Here is a 24975-nt window from a genome sequence, read left to right on the forward strand (position 1 = left end):
GGGTTTCTGCACAAAGAGATGAGACACAAGTGAGTTTGTCGTGGACAGTTGTGTGGACCATGCATGAACCCCGAACACACACACAGTATATTAACAGGGTTCAGAGCTCAACTGAACACACACACAGACAGCACAGTCAACTGCAGACCTAATCTAAACGTCACTCACTTGCTGTGGAAGTCATAAATCTCCTGCATGTTACCAAATATGATGTGCTCTTTGTTAGCAATGCCAGGTGGAATCTCCTCTACACCGTTGGTCATCTCCCACAGGTACGTCTGCTGGGCGCACAGAGCAGTCAGCCAGACAGCACAAACATACTAAGGTCCAAAAAACAAACTCGCTCCCGTTGTTCTCACCTCTAAACACTCCTGAAGGTCTCTGACGTAGGTCTTCTCTGTCTGTAAGAGCTCTGCCATGATGAACCTGAGATAGGAAAAGACTTGAGACTAAAATGGAAACGCAAACCAAAGACTGACCTTCATAAACACGCAAAGGCAAAATGACTGTTTGAAAGCAGCACAGCTGTAAGGACACATCCATGTGGACGTCAGTGTGCTGCCATCTGCAGGATCACATTTTTGTCACTTTGAATTTTTTCACCCGCTTGTTTGAGTTTAAGACTTTTAGACTTTGGTTTAGCTAACGTGTGACGGTTCCACAGACAGCAGCCACTCTAACAGAAGATAGCTGAAATCACTGCACTTACTACAGTCCCAGTAATACCACCACCAAATCTGAAGAAAACAATCTTCAAACAGTGTGTATGTATCATAACTTTGTGTGTGAATTGTGTTGTTTTCACACCCGTGACCTGATCTCGTCCGTGGAGTGGATGTGAGTGACTGTGATCGAACGAGGTGAACTATTGTAGTGACCAGTGTTGGTCAAGTTACTTGAAAAAAGTAATCAGTAACTAATTACTGATTACTTCCCGAAAAAAGTAATCCCGTTACTTTACTGATTACTTATTTTCAAAAGTAATAAGTTACTTAGTTATTTAGTTACTTTTTAAAACATGATTTAGCCCCTAAATAGGTAATAAAGCGATAGATCTTTCAGCCCAATTCTACTTTTTCTGCATAATCCATCATATAAATGTAATCAAATGAAAAAGTCTCTTTTTAAAACTTGTTTTATTAGTTTTAATATTTTAACTTTATGCATCAAGCAAACATTAAATTATATGCAACATTCTCTGACTGTAAGAAATTTTCTGCACATTCCAGCACATAAAATAAAATAGTTTTTTGTGTTTACACTCACTCTTTCAAATAGATGCAAGTGAAACACAGCAGAAAATAAATTAAATCAAAGACTAGCGGTCCTGTTGCTCTATTTTCACCTGTATAGCAGGAGTGGGGCAGGCGGAGGTTTGCCCTGGTGCAGGTGTGTCGTGGCGGTCAGTGGAAGGATCTGGGAGTTTCACATTCCCATGGCAGCATACTCGGTGCTTGCTCGGAAGTTTAGGGGTTTTTTTCGCTGAAAAAAGAAGTTTTCTTCCCACGCAGTGAGCAGCGGACGCTAATGTTTTTGTCACTTTTTATGGAATCAAACTCAAAGTAAGGTCATTACTTCCACGCTTTAAACGCTGCATGGTCCCACGCTCTCCCACACTCGTTATATTATCCATTGTTGATCTGCACACAGCTGTTGCCACGAACGTCGCACTCGCTTACGTCACTGTCATGAGACACTCTCGCAAAAAAATCACGGTTTTAGTAACGCAGTAACGCAGCGTGCTTACGGGAAAGTAACAGTAATCTAATGACCTTTTTTGCAATAGTAATCCCTTACTTTACTCGTTACTTGAAAAAAGTAATCGGATTACAGTAATGCGTTACTGCCCATCTCTGGTAGTGACACATGATGATGACATTAAGGATACTTGTATTCTCTCTCACTCTGTCCTCCTTTCTTTCCAAACTCACTCTTTCTTCCTGGCAGACTTCCTCTTCTCCTCGTTGACCTCATGGTTGGGGTCACGCAGTTTGACCTCCGGGTCATCTGTCAGGCTGGCAGGGATGGTGTCCAGTTCCAGGTCTTTGTTGTCCTGCACAGAGAACATCATTTCTGCCAGTAATCAGAAGCTGTTTCTGGGACTGCACTGACACAAGTGTGTGTTACTGTTTTCACCTCAGAGCTCATTCCCAGGCTCCTCTCCAGGCTCTCCTGGTATTTGCCCATCCGTGCAGAGAAGTCACGGTACCTGCGGTCCACCGTGCTCACCCAGCGCTTCAGCTCCAGCACGTGGGCATGCCCCTTCTCCACCAGACTGTCTGCCAGCTGGATCAGCAGCTTCACCTTCTCCTTGGTTTGCTGCAGGATGTTGTCAGACACACAAATCACAGAAGCTGAGGAGTCGCTGATGTTCAGCATCCCTACCTGGCCCTTTGTGAAACACATTAATACCTCGGAAATGTGGGACATTTGTAAGTACATCTTTGAATTGCAGAATATCTCGTATTGGTTGTCAGGTAGGTGTCCAACTCTGTGGAGGCTCATTATGACTGTAGTATACATCCTTCTGCACAAAGATGAAACCAGTGGGTGTAGCACGTCTCCAGATAATGGAGTGCTGCTTCTCTTCTGTCATGTTGGAGATGATTCACTGCAGGTGTTCACTTCTATCTGTTGAGTATCTGCATTTATCAGTAACTCCAGTTTTAGCAAATTTACACTGGCTCCCTGTAAGATATCGGATTGAGTTTAAGATTCTTTTACTTACTTTGAAAGTTTTAAATAATATGGCGCCCTGTTATTTAAATGAACTCCTCAACATGTATGACCCCAAAAGAGCACTGAGATCTTCTAGCCAGATGCTCTTAGCACAACCAAGGTCTCGACTGAAGCACAGAGGAGAGCGGGCAGCAGTAGCAGCACCCAGACTCTGGGATAATCTGCCAGAGGAGATTCGTACTTCAGAGTCGGTTCAGTCTTTTAAATCGCGTCTTAAAACTCACTGTTTGACTTTGGCTTTTAATTCGAGTTCAGTATGAGTACCATCAGGCCTGTTTTATGTTTTTATTGTTAATTCACTGTCTTCTTATTTATCTAAATTTGTTCCTCTATTGTTTTCTCTTGTTTTTAACGGATTGTGAAGCACTTTGGTCAACTCTGTTGTTCTTAAATGTGCTCTACAAATACATTTTGAATTGAATTGAACTGTAACATTTTCCCATGTTTGACCAGGAAATACTGCTCAGTCTGAGTGTTTGGCTTCTCTTTTAATCTTATTAGAAGCAGTTAACAGTCTACTCATCCTCTAATATTACTATTGATCACTATTTTCACTATTTTCAGATTCTGGAATATTTTTTCCTGATTTTGCACTTTCTACATTTTGAGGATTGATTATAATCATCCCCCAACCACTTGACACCTGTGAGGTCTGAGGTGTCGATGACCCAGCACTACCTCACCGCTCTGCTGTAAGATTCCCACGTGTGAAATAGTGGAAAATTACAAAAGAATTGATGCAAACCAAAACTTTAAGACTAGTAAAGTCAAAAGTTTGGACACACCTTCTACTTTAATGGTTTTTCTTTATTTTCATGATTATTTACATTGTAGATTCTCATTGAAGGCAATGAACACACATGTGGAATTATGCAGCAAACAAAAAGTGTGAAATAACTCAAAACATGTTTTATATTTCAGATTCTTCCAAACAGCCCCCTTTGCTTTGCTCACTCTTGGCGTTCTCTCGGTGAGCTTCATGAGGTCGTCTCCTGAAATGGTTTCCAACAGTCTTGAAGGAGTTCCCAGAGATGCTGAGCACTTGTTGGTCCTTTTGCCTTCACTCTGCGCTCCATCTCATCCCAAACGATCTCCATTGGGTTTAGGTCAGGTGACTGTGGAGGCCAGGCCTCCATCACTCTCCTTCTTGGTCAAAAAGCCCTGACACAGCCTGGAGGTGTGTTTGGGGTCATTGTGCTGTCCTGGCATGTGGCTGCAGGATGCTGTGGTAGCCATGCTGGTTCAGACTGCCTTTAGTTTGGAATAAATCTCCAACAGTGTCACCAGCGAAGCCCCCTACACCATCACACCACCTCCTCCATGCTTCACAGTGGGAACCATGCATGTAGAGACCATCCGTTCACCTTTTCTGTGTTGCACAAAGACACGGCAGGTGGAACCAAAGATCTCAGATTTGGACCCATCAGACCAAAGCACAGATGGTCTAAAGTCCACTCCTCGTGTTTCTTGGCCCAAACAAATCTCTTCTGCTTGTTGCTTTTCCTTAGTCGTGGTTTCTTAGCAGCTATTTGACCATAAAGGCCTGATTCACACAGTCTCCTCTGAACATGTAGAGATGTGTCTGCTACTGGAGCTCTGTGTGGCATCTATCTGGGCTCTAATCTGAGCTGCTGTTAACTTGTGATTTCTGAGGCTGGTGACTCAGATGTATTTATCCTCAGCAGCAGAGGGGACTCTGGGTCTTCCTTTCCTGGGGCGTCCTCATGTGAGACAGCTTCGTCGTAGTCTTGATGGTTTTTGCGACTGCACTTGGGGACACATTCAAAGTTTTAGCAGTTTTCCGACTGACTGACCTTCAGTTCTTAAAGTAATGATGGGCTGTTGCTTCCCTTTACTTAGCTGATTGGTTCTTGCCATAATATGAATCCTGACAGTTGTCAAATAGGCCTGTCAGCTGTGCACCAACCTGACTGCTGCACAACACAACTGATGGTCCCAACGTCATTAAGAAGGCAAGAAACTCCACCAATGAACCCTGACAGGCACACCTGTGAGGTGAAACCAGTTCAGGTGACTACATCGTGAAGCGCTGTCAACAAAGAAAGGGTGGAATCTAAAATATGAGACATATTTAGAGTTATTTATAATTGTTTTCTTTGCTACATAATTCCATAAACCTGCTTCATGTATTTGATGTCTTCAGTTTGTATCTACGATGCAGAAAGTAGTAAAAACAAAGAAAAACCATTAAATGAGAAGGCGTGTCCAAACTTTTGATTGGTAGTGAAGGAGCAGATGTTTCATTTAAAGTTCAAATACAAATCAGAGTGTGTAGGGTGAACATCTGTCTGTTCACACACACAGACACACACACACAGGACATACTTTGGCACAAAGTCTGAAGTGATGGTAGTCATTGAGAAGGTGCTGTGTTTCCTCACTGCTGTCGCCGGGTGACGTGTGCGTGGCCAGGTAAACCTCACCTGTCTCCTGGATCCAATCCAGTGCCTGCACACAACAACACAACAACACCACACATAGAGTTGATCCGGCCCCTTTGTGTTAACTGTGCCTCTGTGGTAACACTTTATACTAACCAGTATTAAGAAGAGTGAACTGAACGTTCATGAAACTGTAACAGGCTGCTGTTTAACCGTCAACGATCTTTATAAACTATTAGCAACATTTTAATTTATGTTTGTTGTTTTTGTGAAATCAAAATATTTGACATGCACAAGGCTTCCTTTAGCTTCTATCTTGTGACGCAGTATTGAGTCTCACACCACACTGTAGTCCTGAAAACCAAAGAACGAAACAAACAAACAAACTTTACCCAAATCCTGATCTGCTCCTACAGCTAACCATAGACATGGTGCCTAAACCTGAAGCCAAGGTAAACAAAAGAGAAAAGAAAACTACAATGTGAGAGAAACAGGACACAAACTGTGATCTCCTGCTTCAGACTTTTTAGGACTTTCCACCATTGCCACCCCCCTCACCATAGACACCAATGCAAAACCTCCTAGAACCACCAGAGGGCGTCGATCCTCCACAACAGCAGTAACAGCAAACAAGTTACTTCTTGTCATTTCTGCCACAATTTTGAACTAAGATTTGACCGATGATGTAGATCACTGCATTACAGATCGTCCAGTTAAAATGCACAACAAACTATACAACAGCTACCTCATAACTGATTATAGAAGAACATCATTTGGATAATGTGCAGTATTAGTTATGCTGAAATACATTTTGAAACTGATCTCACAGTTTCAGCTACAACAACATAAGTTGTGATATGACAGTAAAACTCTGGCACAGCGTCCACAGCACCAGGCTGCAGCAGACGTTCAGCCATTCATTTCATTTTCTTAAACTCAATGAGGATAAAACTGAAATCCTCCTTGTTGGCACCAAATCCAACCTACTCCACAGTTTTCCCTTCTCGGGTTCAGAGCCTTGGTGTCATCCTAGACAGCTCACTATCCTTTAAATCTCACATCAATAATCTCACCCGTTCTATTTCCATCTACGTAACATTAACAGATTACGTCCTTTTCTTTCCACCCAGCATCCATTCTTGTCCACAGTCTCGTCCATAGTCTCCTGCATTGACTGTTGTAATTCTCTCTTGCATGGTCTCCCCCATAAACCCCTCCATCAGCTTCAACTGGTTCAAAACTGTGCTGCTCACATGATCACCAGAACCCCTCCTACCAGCACATCACTCCTGTTCTTCAGGAACTTCACTGGCTCCCAGTGAAAATCTGGATAATATACAAACTTCTTCTGCTCACCTTCAAGGCCCTTCATAACCTCGCTCCTCCTTACCTCTCTGCTCTGCTCCAGGCTGTGGAACTCTCTCCCCCCACATATAAGAAACACTGGTTCCAGTTTAAATCTCAGCTCATCTGTTCAAATCTGCATATTCACTGTGAACTTATCGTTTGTTTTATCTTCTGCTTTTTGTTTTTTATTGTTCTTGGTTGTCATTGTTCTGTTATGTGTTTTATTGTGAAGTGTCCTTGGGTGTCTTGAAAGGTGCTTTTAAATAAAATAAATGCATTATTATCCTCTCGCGTCCACACTGCTCTGGACTGTCTGCAGCTTGCCTGTTCAGTCCATCTGACTGCTTCACATTTCCTTTATTTGCTCTCATTAGTTCTGGACTCTCTGTGCAGCTACGGTCCCTCGCTGCTCTGCACAGCCAGCTACCTGCCCACTGTAGCCCGTCTCAATTCCCAACACATCTTAACAATTACGTCTAAAACAGCCAAAATGTGTGCAAACAATAAGTGTTGCTAGGCAACGCGGACTATAGTGTTAGAATGACAACCCTGTACGGCTCTAAGTACAAGTGGTTGTGTGCAAACATCCAAAATTCCCAATATACAAATTTTTTGAAAAAGTCATGAAATATGAAATGATGTATTTTTAACAGAGTTGCATGATTTTTAGAACCTTGTTGGTTCTGGTTCTTAATTCAAACGATGTTTATAGGTGCACTGCAAACTCTACTCATTTACAAATCTGTGCAACGTTGTAATAATCATCCAGTATTAACCTTTGTCATTTTATTGTTTCATTACTGCAAATAACTATCAATGAACTATTTATTAAAAAAGATTACTATAAAGTGTTACCAAGTGTTACAATGAGCCACATGTCAAAGCTGAAGCGGTCGTTCTTTGGACTTCACACACTCACCTGTTTGGCACTGCGTTCAAACACCAGATACTGCTGACACTGGTCCAGCCGTCGTTTCTTTAATGTCCAGAAGTGAAGGACTCTGTTCTCCCTCTGCAGCAGCTCGTTCAGAATAGCTGCACACACAAACACAGATCAGGTACAATGATCACAGAGTTCATCCCTAACTGCTACACAACCTTCCTAACTCGCCTATCGTGGACATTACGATCTACTACATCTGACTGGAGGCAACACACACACACGCTGCATCAGTAGCACTGACCTTTAACCTGTTGCTCAGGTCCCCTGGTGTGACCGGCAGCTCCAGGCATGCTCACATTGTTTCTGTGAATGTACTTCAGAAATACCTCTGCATTCCTCCGGGCCAGAGTGCACGCCTGTAATACACCAACATCAGTAAACACGCTGCTTGTCTGTGCAATGTGTATGAAGCCTTTGCATGTGAGATCAAGTGTTTGCTAATAAGTGCTCAAAGTTGTCAGGGACATTCAGATGATCAGACCAGATAATGTCCCTGACACGCCCTTTCTGGACATGAACACCAGAAAACACCAAGATCCACAGAGGCTGGGTCTGCCACACCAGGTGCAAAGACGCTGCTGAGACAATCCAGCACGTAACAGCAGGGTGCAAGATGCTAGCAGGCAGGGAGTACATGGAACGCCATAACCAAGTGGCCGGCATAGTGTACAGGAATATCTGTATGACCTGGAAGTCCTGAGGTCAAAATGGGAGATGCCCCCAAGGGTGGTGGAGAATGACCGAGCTAAGATCCTGTGGGACTTCCAGATACGGACGGACAAAATGGTGGTGGCTAACCAACGGGACATAGTGGTGGTGGACAAACAGCAGGAGACGGCCGTTGTGATAGGTGCAGCTATACCAAGTGGTAGCTATAGCAGGGAGAAGGAGCATGAGAAGCTGGAGAAGATGTGGAGGATGAAGGCAACAGTGGCCCCGTGCTAATCAGAGAACTTGGGGCAGTGACCATCAAGCTAGGCGAGTGGCTCCAGCAGGAACAACATCTGAGATCTCTGTGATGAAGAGCACCGTCCTAGGAAAAGACCCTGCAGGACCCTCGAGCTCCCAGGCCTCTGGTAGAGGACTCTAGCTTGAAGTACAAAGATGCCCGCAATGCAAGTGGGAATTTTTATACTTATATATATATACATATATGTTATTAGTTGTGTAGAATATGACGGCATCATCTGCATACATTATTTATCAAACTAAACATGGAAAGCCCAGCAGCCTGCTTTGTTCTTTTAGACAGTGAGACATGAAATCACCTTGAGGAAGGCTTCTTTCTGCTCCAGGTGCTTACTGATCAGAGGTAGGAGGTGGTCACTGTCGGATGAACTTCCCACTTTGTCGTGTGTGCCGCACCAGTCTTCATCGCGGCGATACTCCTGCTCCAGGCTCTCCAACACACTGCACACCTGCACAGACACACAAAGAGTTGCCTTCCTGTTGCTGATGTAAGAAAACAAAAACAGTGACGGTGGAGTTTGCTTGAAGTGCACCTGTTCAGATGTCTTGTAGAAGGCTACGGATGCATTGACCAGCTTCAGACGGTCCTCCATCTTCAGCATCAGTTGCTGCCAGTGAACGGCAACCTTCTCAGCACAGCTTCGAATTGCCTCTGGATCATAATGACTCGCCTGTAGCATCATCTGATAAAAGGAGCAAAAGAGGTCACGATGGACAGCTGTCAGCTACTGACGACAGAGAAATGAAGGGAAACAGTTAGTAAGGCATTAAAAAAGATTCACCTCAGCTTTTTGTTGGACCTGCAGAGCACTCTGATGTGTCTTCTGAAGAGAGTTAGCGTGGAATAGAGACTGGAAGAGAGGAGATTTGGTTATGATCTCCACTATCACAGTTCAATATACCATTTCTAACATGCCTCTGTGGGGGTATACACAAACACAAGGCTGAAAGGTTAAAGGGCCTCTAATACTTCTAAAAAACTCTTCCAGGCAAAAAGAAATCTTTAAAGCTCGACTCTGTGCCAGAAAAGATAATTTACAGCTTTGATTACAATTCTGATAATTAAGCTGTATTAAAATGATCCTAACATTTCAATTACAGTTTTATTTAAGTTAAATACAGTAGTAGGGAAAAACTTTAAAACTACATGGAGCCAAAAGTTTATTTCATATTGTAGATTATATTGTTGTGCACAAGTGCGTGAGCCTGGGTAAACAGCAGCACATCAGCAGGAAGATGCAGGAGTCATATCATCAAGTCCCCCCCCCCCCCCCCCCCCCCCCCCCACACACACACACACACACACACACACACACACACATCTTCAGACTTCTGTGGTCAGCTATTTAAAGTAACACCACAGCATCCAGTGATAGCACTTAAAGGATTTAATGTGTGTGTGTAAGTGTGTGTGAAGCATCTGTTACTGTTCAAACTCAGAGCAGAATGTAAATGACTGAGGTAAGCCTGGTTCACACACACACACACACACACACACACACACACACACACACACACACACACACACACACACACACACATCACAAAGAGCATCTCTGTGTCACTGCGTGCACATCTGCTACGATTCAAACCAGCACACACTGAAAACATTATTACTCCTGTACAGTAAAACTGGTTGGAGTACCAATAATTAGGCCGTGTGTGTGTCTGTGTGTGTGTGTGTGTGTGCGTGTGTGTGTGTGTGTGTGTGTGTACCTCTATAGCCATCTGGAACTGCTCATGCTCCCTCTGAAGCTGCTCGGCCTCAGACAGAGAGCTGGCGTTGACCATGCTGGCGTTCAGCATGGACTCTCCGTTACGTATCCAACCCAACACCTAGACAACGAGTCAGACAACATACGACTTATGTAAACATGCAGGTGTATACACACTGTGGCGGGAAAGCCTCCCTCACTAAAACTGTGAAAAACATATCTAACATGTAATAAATGTGCATATGTCTGTAGACACTGTGGAACTACACGAGTGAAGCTCGGGAAACTCCAGCTTCAGTCCTGGACCGACTAACACGTGCAAACATCTGGGAGCGTTTATCATGAGTAATGTTTTTATTGACCGCACACTGACTGAAACATCTTTAATAATGTGTGCATCCAAATATCAGTAGGACTATACCCTCGGACCTTTTGTGTGATATAGACAAAAGCTTCATTGTTAACAAAAGGAAAACTTACAGCAGTGAGACCAAGGTCAAAGGTTATTTTGTGCAAGTACAAATAAATAGACTGCTTTTGGCTTTGACTGATGTTTTAATGGACACACTTGCACTACACGCATTATGTTAGTCAGAACTTCAACTACACTATACACACAGCTTCTGACAACATGAGAGTTTTTAAACAAAACTAGTGTAAAAAGATGAACCTATGACATGTATGTGCTCCTCAGGTTTCTTTGTAACACGGTGAAATCAACGCGTTCACATCCCAAAACGTAACATATGACACCATGTGACTGTGGCAGGTAGGAGGCACGACCCCGATTCACCACTCAGTGACATCTTTACTCACCCGGCTGCAGCTCGACATCCACATCAACAACAACAGGCCCTAGTTCATTTATGTGCAGGGGAGGAGTGATGCACTGATTTCGCTCAGGTGCGCCAACCTCCCTCACGGACCCATTCTGTTGGATTCCATCTAATCTGGCGCGTATCATAGGGACCTTTCGCATTCCTGTGGGACGCCTCGAAACGTGACAAATTGTGAGTATGTTATGTGTGTTTGGAGTGAGAGTGGTCCTGTGAAATATGACATTAGCCATGGCAGACGATGTGCCTCATCTATTCAACGTTGTGAACTTTACTGACGAGTGATCTCAGACAGAGGATAGCAGTGAGGGTGTGTTCCTGTGTGTTATTAGCACGTTGGCATGAGTAAATAAATGATTCAGCTGTATCCATTTGCAGCAGTAGCTGTGTGTTTCCTGTCTAAACACACAGCTTGGCTGTTGTTCCTGTCACTTCTCCAACATCGAGCAGCCTGTTCAAAACGAGACTCCGTCCTCAGCATTTTCAGTTGATAACAATGTTGCTGTAGTTGGACTAGGATTCAGCTTTCTCTGAGTCTCGATGTTTTCTAGATCTGGGACAACAAACTGAAGCTAAATAGCAAAGTATGTTAAAGATGAAGTCCTCCCTGTGAGTGCCATGCCTTCACCTGTTTAACTTCTCCCTGCAGGTGGCGCAGCTGAAGAGTCTGCTCCAGCCGCGTGTGCGTGTGCTGCACATTGACCTCCACCTCCTGCTGCTTCTCATGCAAGAACTCCAGCAGCTCCTGAACCTGAGAGGCCAAGTCCAAGTCCTTCTCTCCCGTCAGCTCGATTCCTGTGACAAACACACACGTTCTGCTTCTGTCATGTCAACAAATTAGTGTAAAGGAAGTTTTGGAGAACCTCAGAAAATGCTGCTATCTAAGAAAGTATAAACAAGCCAAGCCCTGTTTTCAGAATCAGAGAGACTTTATTTATCCCCAACGGGCAATTAATTTGTAATTTGTATGCATTTGGTAAAAATAAGAAATAATGGTAAATGGCCTGTATTTGTATAGCGCTTTACTTAGTCCCTAAGGACCCCAAAGCGTTTTACACATCCAGTCATCCACCCATTCACACACACATTCACACACTGGTGATGGCAAGCTACATTGTAGCCACAGCTGCCCTGGGGCCCACTGACAGAGGCGAGGCTGCCGGACACTGGCGCCACCGGGCCCTCTGACCACCACCAGTAGGCAACGGGTGAAGTGTCTTGCCCAAGGACACAACGACTGAGACTGTCCGAGCTGGGGCTCGAACCGGCAACCTTCCGATTACAAGACGAACTGCCAACTCTTGAGCCACGATCGCCCCCATGATAAAGTATGAATTGCTGAATTGCTGCAAACAGAGAAGATTCACCTTGTTGCATCTTAAGGATGCTATATTCCAATTTAACTTTTTACTTTCACTGAAAGTGATTTGGGGCTTTAAACAGAGCGTTTAGTTTGTGTGGCGATTCAGAGAGACTCATCCCACCTGGGACCAGAGTAGCACTCTGTTAGTGTCAAGGTCAAGTTTAGTTATGCTGCACAAAGTACTTTCCCAAAGTCAAATCCACAACAATGATGGAATCCAAATATAAAAGAGAAAGATTAATACGACTAAAACAACAACGACTAAGACTGTTAGAACAAAAGTGTTTGGCTCAGTGTGCGCTAAAAGCCAGTGGATAAAAAAGTACAAGATTTCAAATGTTCCAGAGTCTGGGACCTGCCACAGAAAGCTGCCAGATTTAAGTTCAGACCTCATGGTTCACTCCTGCGCTCTCATAGAGGAATCATGTGTGCGTCCTTTACCTGAAGCCTGGACCTCCATGATGTACTGGTGCAGATCTTGACCCTGCTGCATCACCTCATAAGTCATGTTGTTCATGGCTGCTTTCCTCTCTGCGTGCCGCTTCAGTCGCTGTTCTGCCAGACCGATATCCTCTGAGCCGGCGGATGAGGCACCGCCTCCCCCACTGCTGCTGCTGCTGCTAGCACCCGAGCGGCTGGTGTCACTCAGCTGACGAGACAGATCCTCGTTCCAAGCGTCTAGTTCTGCCGTGACCTGCCAGAACGGGAGAAGCGAGCAATCATAAAGATTCAAATGAACAACAGAACACACCGAGAGCCAGACCTGGTCCAGCAGCTGATTTGAGCACTTGGTCCTGACAGACTTTGTGCTGACAAAACCTCAAAATTAGCCCAAATATTTTTTTCTATTCTACTCGGAAAGCGTATTAATTGGCGTTAACACTGACGCATTTCCTTCACGTCTAGTTTTGTGTGTCTGAGGGTAACTGTACGCACTGAGCCAACATTCCTCTTGCCTGACCTCTATAGTGTACTGCTCAAAGATGCGAAGCTGCAGAAAGATGTCCAGCTTGATTTTGCGTTCATGGAACAGCTCCTCCATCTGGCCCTGGGCTTCATCCAGCTGCTGCAGCACACCCTGTATGTGCGCAATGGAACTGCAGTGTGGCGTCTTATTGGTGGACATGGCTGCATCCCTGCAAAAACACATGATACAGGAGGAGACGATTCAAAATGTTCCAACTCGTCTCCAAACTCGAGGATGCGTGTGCTCCTGAGAACACGAGTACAGAGGTCGTTCTCATTTTTAGTTTTTTTCTCCTCTGTGTTTAGAGTAGCATGAATGCTGCCTGCTCCACTCTGTGTGTAGATGAAGAGCACACACACACACACACGGCACGATGCATTATGAATATATTACCTTGTGGTGGTGTCATATCCAGTGCCAGAACAGAAAAAAATACAGGTACAAATAAAATAGGCTGAGTATTAATTAAAATATTATTGATAATTTGGAGAATAAAGCTGTAATGATATTGTTGTTTCAAGACAAACTGCCACGGCTGCTGTTCCCTCTGAGTTACTGAAATCATGCTTCACAGTTGGTTTGAGTAAGGAAGGAAATTATGTTTCATTAGCACATAAACAGAGTTCGGTGATCAGTATGAAGACAGGAAAAGTTGGTGCAGAAAATGAAATGGCTGGTACTGGACAGATGCAAAGGCACCAGCAGTTCCACCCTCCTGCAGTAAAGAGGCATTTTGTAAAACAACTGCTGTAAACTCTGGACTATTTCCCCAAATATCATTTCAGCCTTTTTCTCAAAATGATCGATCGTTTTTTTCATTTACTCGTTTCTTCCAACCAGTTCAACAGGATGGATGGAGATCAGCTGTGTGGGTCCTGACACCACCCCTGAACTCACTGCTCCACCCCTCCTGTTTCTGCTGCTATCACTGGGTTTCTGTTATTTCATTTTGATTGAACATTTTGTGTAGTATTTATGTGTCTGTGTGTTTATGAACGAAAGTATTGATGCTACAATCTGAGATGCTGTATTAACTTTAGAAATCCTCATTTCACTACTTCAGTTGTTAGTTGGTGTCAGCTTCTCTCTTTCTCCCTAATACCGCCATAATAAGAGGAGTATGACTGTTACCTCAGCTGCTGTATTAATTCCTCTCCCTCTTTAATCACATTGAGCGTTGCCTCCAGTGTGGCTGTTTGCTGCTGCTGGAACTGCTGGATCAGAGTCTGAACTGAATCCACAGAATCGCAGCACACATCGTCCAGCAGCTGCTTCTGCAGCTCCTCCATCCACGACCACAGCTGGATGCAGACACGCAGACAGAAATGATCATCAATGCAAAGAAAGTGAATAACGTCAGGCTGATCCTTCAACACACATCTATCACCTGTCTCTGTAGCTACATGGAATAAATAGTAAAACTGTCCCCACCTCCTTAGTGTGTGTGTGGAAGGAGACAGACATGTCAAGCAGCAGCTTCCTGTGTTCCACCCGGCGGACAAAGTCCTGGATTCGCACTTCCAGGTGTCTAGCTGCCTTGTAGATTTCCTCCGGGTCACACTCTCCTGTCTGTGCAAGCTGCTCGGCTGCCTCCAGCAGCTTGTCTGCGTTAGTGTAAGTGTTCTGCAAGGTAGAGAGAAACATTTCCTCTGTTTGCTATAATGAACCACGGCTGGCAGTGCACGATACCAAAAAGCTGAGAGCAATCGTGTTTTGGTGCAGTTTTCCATTTTTTATATTGTTTTTATTGACATTTCCAGTGTTTTAAACAGTCGCCCTGAGCAAACACATTCAGATACAGACCAACTATTGAATTCTGCACTGTTGTCCAATCACAGTCTCCATACATTTTCAAACTCTTCTGCCTTTCCTCTGACAGTACAGGTCAGTTTCTCCAATATAACATGTGACCACATTTCCTTCACCCACATAGTTTTTGATGGCAAGTTCCTTTTGTCTCCAAATGCAATGATTCTTCCAGCCCCTAAAAGTCCAAAATCAATACATATTGATGAAGCAGGGCTTTCTGCGTAGATGCCCAGCAGACAGTGTTTGCATCACCTGTACTCCAACTGTCACGATACCCAGAGGCGGATCATGTGTTTTGTGTGAGGAACCAAACGCCGACCACAGGAGACAGACTGAGAGGAACTGAGGGCGTGCCGTTTATTAAGGCACATTTACAAACTGAGAAACACCTAAACTGGGAAGAACTTATAAATAAACACAAAACCCGGATCACTAGGAAAACCTTGGAAATGTCGACATGAGGAATCTCGGGAGGAGCGCAGCAAAGGTCAGGGGGAAACTCGCACAATATACACGGACAGGAGGTGATCGGGGAGTGGAAACACATGGGGATACAGCTGGGACAAATTAAGAGTGAGGAGACAGAGGGAAGCTCAACAAAGACTGTCAAAATAAAACAGGAAACACAGAGATGCCGACCTGAGACACGTGGGCATGACACGGAGGCAAAGGATGAATCATAATGAAGACCACAAAATTCAAATATATCAGAAGAACTAAACTCGAGGTTCACAGGAGCTGGAACCAAAGACCCAACAATGTCTGCACTAGCATCTTTCAGTATTTCTGGAGCTCCGGACAGTCTCATACACACTGACACAAAGTACCCGGAATACTTCAAACAAACATCTGGAATATCAGGAGACCACCAATTCAGTTTTTCAGGTGTAAGGTCTCATTGTCATTAACTCCTGTAATCATCTCAGTCTTGTGTGAACTGATTGTTCCTGAGCATTTAAACATGCCGTTTCTATATCAGTTTTCATTGCCTGTAATCTGTTACTGACAGACTCGTGGTCAAAGGCAGCAGTTACATTATAAACACTGAAATGTGTCTTTCTTTATCACTTGGTCTTCAAGGTGTAAGAGTTGTGGTTCAGATGTGAACGACTGATGTTTGGTTTAAATAAAGTGTCTCAACTGCATGTATTTGAAAAAAAAGCTTCTTAGAGATATGAAAGTTTAGACACAGCTGATCATACGGGTGCTGTTTGAATGAAGAGCTCCTATTTTCTGAAGCCTTTACTCGCCCATATTTTAAAGGCTCCTAAAGCTCTTCCTGCTGAGAAGGATGCATTATTGCATTATGATAGACTGGTGAGAAAAAAGGGTTTGGTGAATCCTTAAAATGTTCAAATGGTCAAAATATCAGTTGTTTTTATATCGGGTTTAATTTTGATTCTTAAAAAATCATGAACATGAATCAAAACATGAATCCTCCTTTTGCATTTTTATTTATTTATATTATTTGAGAATCTCTTTCCTCTTGATGTAAATATAACATTGATCCGTCCATTCTCTTCCACTTATCCTTTTTCAGGGTCGTGGGGTGCTGGAGCCTATCCCAGCTGTTTTAGGGTGGGAGGCAGGGTACACCCTGGACAGGTCGCCAGTCTGCTGCAGGGTTAACACCTAGACACAGACAACATTCACACTTACATTCACACCTATGGGCACTTCAGAGTTACCAATAACCTAGCCCCACTAACTGTATGTCTTTGGACTGTGAGAGGAAGCTGGAGTACCCGGAGAGAACCCACACAGCAGGGGAGAACATGCAAACTCCACACAGAAAGACCTGATGGTGGAATTGAACTCAGCACCTTCTTGCTGTGAGGCAACAGTGCTAACCACTGATGATTTTGTATAATTCATTCAGAAAACTGTCCAAATGTATCACTTTGTTTTATGAGGTTGAAGATACTGCCAAATTTGATAAGAAGAGGAGAACATCATCGGGGTAGAGATATATAAGATGTACTTGTCATTCATTGGATCCCAGTCAAAGATCGGTGTACTCTCAGTGCTCCAGGCCGAGGGCAAACAGGGCGGGTGGAGGAGGGCACCCTTGTTGGGTAGATCGCTGTTATTGGTTTAGAAGTCATTCCATTTGTTATGCTTGCCAATCGGCTCTGTGTATAAAATTCTGATCCTCTTGAGAAACCAAAACCAAAACCAATCTGGGAAACATTAAATGGAACCGTCCATTCAGTTCTATCGAAGGCCTGTTTAATTCAATTCAATTTTATTTATATAGCGCCAAATCACAACAAAAGTCGCCTCAAGGCGCTTTATATTGTACAGTAGATCGCACAATAATAAATACAGAGAAAAACCCAACAATCATATGACCCCCTATGAGCAAGCACTTTGGCAACAGTGGGAAGGAAAAACTCCCTTTTAACAGGAAGAAACCTCCGGCAGAACCAGGCTCAGGGAGGGGCGGGGCCATCTGCTGCGACCGGTTGGGGTGAGAGAAGGAAAACAGGATAAAGACATGCTGTGGAAGAGAGACAGAGATTAATAACAGATATGATTCAATGCAGAGGGGTCTATTAACACATACTGAGTGAGAAAGGTGACTGGAAAGGAAAAACTCAATGCATCATGGGAATCCCCCGGCAGCCTACGTCTATTGCAGCATAACTAAGGGAGGATTCAGGGTCACCTGGTCCAGCCCTAACTATATGCTTTAGCAAAAAGGAAAGTTTGAAGCCTAATCTTAAAAGTAGAGATAGTGTCTGTCTCCCGAATCAAAACTGGAAGCTGGTTCCACAGAAGAGGGGCCTGAAAACTGAAGGCTCTGCCTCCCATTCTACTTTTAAATACTCTAGGAACAACAAGTAAGCCTGCAGTGTGAGAGCGAAGTGCTCTAATAGGGTGATATGGTACTACAAGGTCATTAAGATAAGATGGGGCCTGATTATTTAAGACCTTGTATGTGAGGAGCAGGATTTTTAATTCTGGATTTAACAGGAAGCCAATGAAGGGAAGCCAAAACAGGAGAAATCTGCTCTCTCTTTCTAGTCCCTGTCAGAACTCTTGCTGCAGCATTTTGGATTAACTGAAGACTTTTCAGTGAGTTTTTAGGACATCCTGATAATAATGAATTACAGTAGTCCAGCCTGGAAGTAATAAATGCATGAACTAGTTTTTCAGCATCACTCTGAGACAGGATATTTCTAATTTTAGAGATGTTGCGCAAATGGAAGAAAGCAGTCTTACATATTTGTTTAATATGTGCATTGAAGGACATGTCCTGGTCAAAAATGACTCCAAGGTTCCTCACAGTGTTACTGGAGGCCAAGGTAATGCCATCCAGAGTAAGAATCTGGTTAGATACCATATTTCTAAGATTTTCAGGGCCGAGTACAATAACCTCAGTTTGATCTGAATTAAGAAGAAAGTTAGCGGCCATCCAGGTCTTTATGTCTTTAAGACATTCCTGCAGTTTAACTAATTGGTGTGTGTTACCTGGCTTCATGGATAGATAGAGCTGGGTGTCATCAGCATAGCAGTGAAAATTTATGCTATGTCTTCTAATGATGCTGCCTAAGGGAAGCATGTATAATGTAAATAGAATTGGTCCTAGCACTGAACCCTGTGGAACTCCATAATTGACCTTAGTGTGTGAAGAGGACTCTCCATTTACATGTACAAATTGGAGTCTATTAGATAGATATGATACAAATTACTGCAGTGCAGTACCTGTAATACCTACAACATGTTCTAATCGCTCTAATAGGATATTATGGTCGACAGTATCGAACGCTGCACTGAGGTCTAGCAGGACAAGCACAGAGATGAGTCCACTGTCAGAGGCCATAAGAAGATCATTTGTAACCTTCACTAAAGCTGTTTCTGTGCTGTGATGAGCTCTGAAACCTGACTGAAACTCTTCAAATAAGCCATTCCTCTGCAGATGATCTGTTAGCTGTTTGACAACTACTCTTTCAAGGATTTTTGATATGAAAGGAAGGTTGGAGATTGGCCTATAATTAGCTAAGACAGCTGGGTCTAGAGATGCTTTTTGAGTAAAGGTTTAACTACAGCCAGCTTGAAGGCCTGTGGTACATAGCCGATTATTAGAGATAGGTTGATCATATTTAAGATTGAAGAATTGATTAATGGCAGGACTTCTTTAAGCAGTTTTGTAGGAATGGGGTCTAAAAGACACGTTGATGGTTTGGAGGAATTAATTATTGAAGTTAACTCAGAAAGATCAATTGGAGAAAAAGAGTCTAACTTAACATTGACGGTACTAAAAGTAGCTGTAGATAATATTACATCTGTGGGATGATTATTGGTAATTTTTTCTCTAATGATAAAAATTTTATTTGTGAAGAAGTTCATGAAGTCATTACTAGTTAGCGTTAAAGGGATGGTTGGCTCAGTAGAGCTCTGACTTTTTGTCAGCCTGGCTACAGTGCTGAAGAGAAACCTGGGGTTGTTCTTATTTTCTTTAATCAGTGACGAATAGTAAGATGTTCTGGCTTTGCGGAGGGCTTTCTTATAAAGCAGCAAACTATTTCTCCAGGCTTAGCATCCAATGATATCCAAGTATCTTTACTATCAGAGTTTTCTGGCATTATGTGTAGTAATCTTTTTATATTATATTATATAAGAAACTTTGAATAAAACCATTATGTAATCGCCTTCTCAGAAGATTCCTTATACATTTACCTTTTTTCTTTGAATTTTTCTGGTCCTGGTGTTTTGCCAGTAATGTGTAGAGTCTCACACACTGACAAAATGTTGCTCTACAAGGGCCTGATATCCACTTATGAGGACGTTATACTGCCACTGTTCTGTTGAAATTTAAAACGAATGTCCTCATATGTGGATCTCATTTTTCTCAGAAACAAATATCACGTAATAAGCCTGTAACTGCTTATCAACAACCAAGTGAAACAGACACAATCCACATACCAAACGTTGTACACACATATTTGCATTGTTAACAGAGTTTTCAGTGTTATCATATTTCATATTAGGACGTCCTAATCAGCCAACATGTCTTTGTAGTGAAGCAGGTGACTGAGCCAACGCTCTCTGAAGAAATGAAGACTTAAAGCAAGGAGGAGAAGTTGGAAGACGAAAACTTCAGTGGGAGTAAAATAGTATTTAAGTCATTCTGTTTGATGTTTGGGAGGCTCAAACGCTCATAATCAGATGTAGACGAGGAGAGCAATGACACGGCATATCAAATTATAAACATACTACTTATTCAAAATGACAACTTTCACAGTATACAAGAAAAGCAACATTCACAAAGCAAAAATGTAAGACTTTCAAAAATGTGCCACGTCTTTCTGTTTGTGCAAATATACTTAGATATTCATCTAACATGTGCTAAATGTATTCATGTTGCAAAAAGGAGAGTGAAAAAACGAGGGGAGGAACAGCGAGACATGCAAACACTGGTGATCTGAAGGCTAATCCTAATCCAGAGTGTAAATAACAGATTATATAACTACTCTTTATAGGATTACCACTCGCTTCTTTATGGGATTATCCCTTTACTGTATTAACCAACGTAATAGATTCCAGTTAGACCGATGCTTACTGTTACTTACATACAGCTCTGACATGACTCAAGTTAAAAATGGCAAACTTTTAATAAAAGATCAATATATTGTTTTTGCAGAGGAGAACTTGAAAAGCTTTTTTCCATTTGAAGAGAATAAAATGACAGAGGAGAGATGACAAAATGACTAAGAGAGAACATTACAACAACAGTAATGTTGTACAAGGATTTTTATTGTCTGAAGCCTAAAAATAAATCAGCCTTTGGACTTGTGCCAGTGCCAGTACATCTTTAAGCCGCACGGCCCCGTGCACCGGCAGACGAGTGGGCCAAATCTGACCAACATGCGATCCAGTCTTCACAACTTCAGCTGCATATAAAGTCAAGTCAACATTCATTTTTATATCACATTAAAACCAACCACAGCCGACCAAAGTGCCGAAGTTAGGACTGCAAAAATAAACACACAATAAAAGATAAAGTTAGGCGGCCGAGTGAGCTGTTCATAGGAAGTTTCAAACGTGCACGAGATTAGGAGCAGAAAGGCTCGACTGACTGTCTTCAGTACCAACACTCCTGAACACTTTGAGCTGTTTGTTTAACACATGACAAACTGCAGCGGTGAAATTGAGGAATGGATGTGGATAACATCTTCTGCAGAGCTTTCAGAAAAGCCTTGTGACCATATATGGTCGTGTAAAGGCATTTCCTAATGCTTCCACCAGCAGGCACGGTGGTTTTGAAAATTTGGAATTAATCAGGGCCGATAACTAACAGATGTTTGCACAGTGAGCAGATAAACATGTGATTAAAAACAATCAATGGGCTGATTTTTTTGCTTTTTCTAGGCAAAGCTGACCTTTTTTTATTTATACTGCTAACAAGACCTGGACGAACTGGACCTGCTCTTTTTCAGCTAAACTGCAGCACAACATAACAAAACAACAGAAAAGGGGAGAGGCGCAGCAGGTTGAATATCGAGGCACCGGCCTTCAGTGTCCAATCAAATCCAATAACTTACCTGAGCTACATCTTCAAAGTCGTCGTGTCTCTTCTGCAGGGCTCGGGCTCTGTGGAGGGATTTCCCAACGCCCGTGTGTTTGCTGAGGAAAGCCTCGCCATGGTTTTCTATCCAGTCCATCACCTGGATGGGAGAAAACACCTTCTTTAGATCATCCCCGAAGACACGGCAAAGATTTAAGGTCACCTGCTAAACCTCTCGTTGCTACTTCCAACTCTTATTCTGCCGATATGTGTAGAAATACGCGGTACAAAATGGTCTCAGAGCTCATGAATAAAGAATGAAATCAATGAAACCTTCATGATCTGGGTGGGAAATGTAGGTCACTGCAGTGAGAAGAACAGGATGTCTCCAGCCTCCTTTATAGTATGCTATGTTTTTCATATACGAGTATGTTATGAGCTGTTAGCTCTGTGGCTTAACCCCAGTACTGGTTCTAATTCATCTGAGATTGTGAATAAACAATGAAAAAACATGTTTTTGGCCTGTAAAGGTTTGAGAGCCACTAAAACTCTGACTAAAATCATTTGCTGAAAGAAATTGTGATTTCTTAAAATATATTATTGGCTATTAAGTGCAAAGTGGTGGTCCCTCCTTTCCACAAGGGGGTAGTGGGTGACCTGCCCGTGGAATTTCAACCTGCAATTCCACAGTTTGGTTAACTGAGAATAATCCTACTAGCGTATAGTTCCCTGCAGCTGACTGGTTACTTGTTCACTTGATGCATGTATCTGGTGACATCAGAATGTCTTCCCATGTATCAGCCAGCAATGTTTCCACTACTACACACTGCTGTGTGCCATGTTGGATCAAACACATCAACGCCTCTTTTTTAAGGCACAGACATGATGTAATCAGAGTTTGGACATGAAACCAAATGTTGGATCTCTCACTCGTTACCATTTTTTCCTTTGAGTCTCCTGCAGGACAAATACATGTATATATAGCTTGTACATGCTCCATCGTGCCTCACTAGTTTGTTGACAACTGTGTAAATACAGTGACAATAATTTGAAGACATTCAGATCTCCAATGATAAAATAGTCCAATAATAAATGGAAATGAGGTGCACAGTAACATGTGTATTAACAGAGGCCCATTCTTTCCATTAAATGTTCATACTGAAATATTGACATATCTTCATTTCTGCATGTTACGCATGACTGCTGCAATAAAATATGAACCCAGGCAACCCATCTTCTATCCAGTAAGACCAGCAGCTCAGGCTTCAGCTGAGAAATCAACAACCTCTGGATCCTAAGGATTAACATCCAGCCTGTCGCACATTAGCAAATTATGTGTTTCAAGGCCTTGAAGCAACAGCGTGCACTCATGACGTCAGTGCAGCAGGTCCAGCTGGAGCCACAGAGAGGTCAGTGTAGGGTCACAATGCACACAAACTGAAACTGCAGCTGGACTGTCTTTGTGCTCACATCGTGCACTCAGCCTTCACGTCTGCATCTCTCACTCTTCATCTCTGGAGTCATGTATATCCTGTAGCATTAGCACTCATGGAACAGCCTTTTTTAGTGATTTATGCACAATTGGTATAAGGTCGCTCTCTCACTTTCTGTGCCTGTGCCTCTCTCTCTGGGGGCTCATAGAAAGTGATGCATGACAAGTACAACTTGCAAAGCTCTGCTTTAAGTGAATTTATAACCCACTGATATGATCTCTTCTTCAGCCTCTGTCTCTTTGTCTTCTTACTTCTCTTAAACACTCTCCCACAGTCTCCCCTGGGTCATATAAATATTTGCATGGCGCCAAAACTTAGAGCATTCATCTGTAAGTTTGCAGCTCTAACTCTCTCTGCCAAGGCCTGTTTGTACATACACTAAATGCATTAGAGCTGCAGATACATCAGGCCTATGCAAATGAATTCAATGTGCTGATATGTGTCTGTCCTCCAGAAAAGTTAGAGTGTTTTTATATTTCCCCAAAGAAAAACTGGACTCCTTCAAAACACATGTACAGCTGGGACTTGCATGAAAATTCAACAATATGGCATTCTTTAATAAAACCTCCTGTACTGTGCAAAAGTCTTGCTTCACCACACATCATCACACTGACCGACCTGGACAGCTTTTAGCAAACGCTGGCACCATCAGGACCTGCATGTTGTCAGAGCTGAGCTGGTAAATGCATTAGTGATTACAGCCCAGGTGAATCACCCTCCCAATCACCTGTGTGTTTATAGACACACGCCAGCTAGTTTTCATGTGTGAGGTTAATTTGTAGAAACTCAAACGTTCAGTCTCACTGAATAACAGTTTCAATGATTTGTCTTAAAATGATTTGCGCACTTTTTCTCCTGTTTGGTGCGACTCTTCCTTACACCATAACTCTACACTCAGACGTGGAAAAATACACACAACTGAAACATGGAGTAATGTGCAAGAATGCCACCCCTCACTTTCTTTATTTAATAGAAATAGGAAATACTAACAGTGATTTGGTGACACATAGGCACACATAAATGGAAATAAAGAACACTGACTGCTTCAATAAAGGCCATGACTGAAAGTGCTCCACTGTGTTGCTTTCACTTGATGGTTTATTCCATGAGTTTGGGACCTTTTTATGCTTGCATGACTCATAGGTCAGTGTTGAGTGGATTACTAAAAAAGAACTCTATCTTTTGCTCAAGTCCACTTACATTAAAGTCAAAATATAAAGAAATGTGGGGGAGGCTGAGACTTTTGCACAGTAATGTTTAAACATGTACCTGCTGTTCCTTACTGTACCTATAGGTGGCACAGTCTGAACTGGAGCTGCATGTGTTAAAGCCCAGCACACTGTTGGTGAAGTTTGATGCAGAGACACTGAACGTCGCCTTCATCGTTTCATGTGATTTTATTTAACAAACAACAAAAACCTCCTTGGGCAGAATTCAGAGATGAATGTAACTGATGTGGTGCTTGGTTGTATCTCATTCTTGGTGCCTTACTATCTGACGCTGGGCTTACACCAGAGCAGGCACTCTGTCACGGGAATGTTCCCAACACATGTCTGAGGCAGAAACAGAAGGCAGCAGAGACAGATGAACGTGTGGTACGTGTCTGCACAGCTCATCACACACACATCGGTCATTGCTGTCGGTGATGCACGTGTGTCAATGTGCCAAACTGGAGCCACAGTGAAATGTGGGGTCCATATGGGTCCCAGACTGGGAGCCCATAGAATGGACTGACTGTGGACCGTCCACACTAAGTAGAGTCTCCAGTGGGGCCCATTGTAGGCCTGCAGTGTATGTACACACAGCATGCCCACACTCTAGATGTGGACTGCAAGCTTGCCCACAGGAAGCCATGTGGGGGCCCCCAAAACTGCTGTGGGC

At 43.0% G+C, this 24975-nt stretch overlaps 1 protein-coding gene across 3 annotated transcripts in view; it reads right to left on the reverse strand.

Moving 5' to 3' along the window:
* Nucleotides 1-24975, reverse strand: part of kalrna (kalirin RhoGEF kinase a) — a 166711-nt gene that overhangs the window by 68232 nt on the left and 73504 nt on the right. For 2 of the 3 annotated variants that reach the window (XM_063499855.1, XM_063499854.1), the window contains exons 14-30: nucleotides 21639-21761; nucleotides 14713-14904; nucleotides 14413-14582; nucleotides 13276-13450; nucleotides 12756-13008; nucleotides 11580-11746; nucleotides 10117-10236; nucleotides 9183-9251; nucleotides 8934-9083; nucleotides 8700-8849; nucleotides 7673-7787; nucleotides 7408-7523; nucleotides 5086-5208; nucleotides 2137-2319; nucleotides 1932-2053; nucleotides 360-426; nucleotides 169-278 (exon numbers count right to left, since the gene is read on the reverse strand). In XM_063499855.1, the coding sequence (XP_063355925.1) occupies nucleotides 169-278; nucleotides 360-426; nucleotides 1932-2053; nucleotides 2137-2319; nucleotides 5086-5208; nucleotides 7408-7523; nucleotides 7673-7787; nucleotides 8700-8849; nucleotides 8934-9083; nucleotides 9183-9251; nucleotides 10117-10236; nucleotides 11580-11746; nucleotides 12756-13008; nucleotides 13276-13450; nucleotides 14413-14582; nucleotides 14713-14904; nucleotides 21639-21761 (2405 nt within the window). Of the gene's footprint in view, nucleotides 1-168; nucleotides 282-359; nucleotides 427-1931; nucleotides 2054-2136; nucleotides 2320-5085; nucleotides 5209-7407; nucleotides 7524-7672; nucleotides 7788-8699; nucleotides 8850-8933; nucleotides 9084-9182; nucleotides 9252-10116; nucleotides 10237-11579; nucleotides 11747-12755; nucleotides 13009-13275; nucleotides 13451-14412; nucleotides 14583-14712; nucleotides 14905-21638; nucleotides 21762-24975 lie in introns of all 3 variants that reach the window. The other variant, XM_063499853.1, reaches the window with a different exon arrangement.

The sequence above is a fragment of the Pelmatolapia mariae genome, linkage group LG16_19, assembly GCF_036321145.2.
Source record: "Pelmatolapia mariae isolate MD_Pm_ZW linkage group LG16_19, Pm_UMD_F_2, whole genome shotgun sequence".
In the NCBI taxonomy this organism is placed as follows: domain Eukaryota; kingdom Metazoa; phylum Chordata; class Actinopteri; order Cichliformes; family Cichlidae; genus Pelmatolapia; species Pelmatolapia mariae.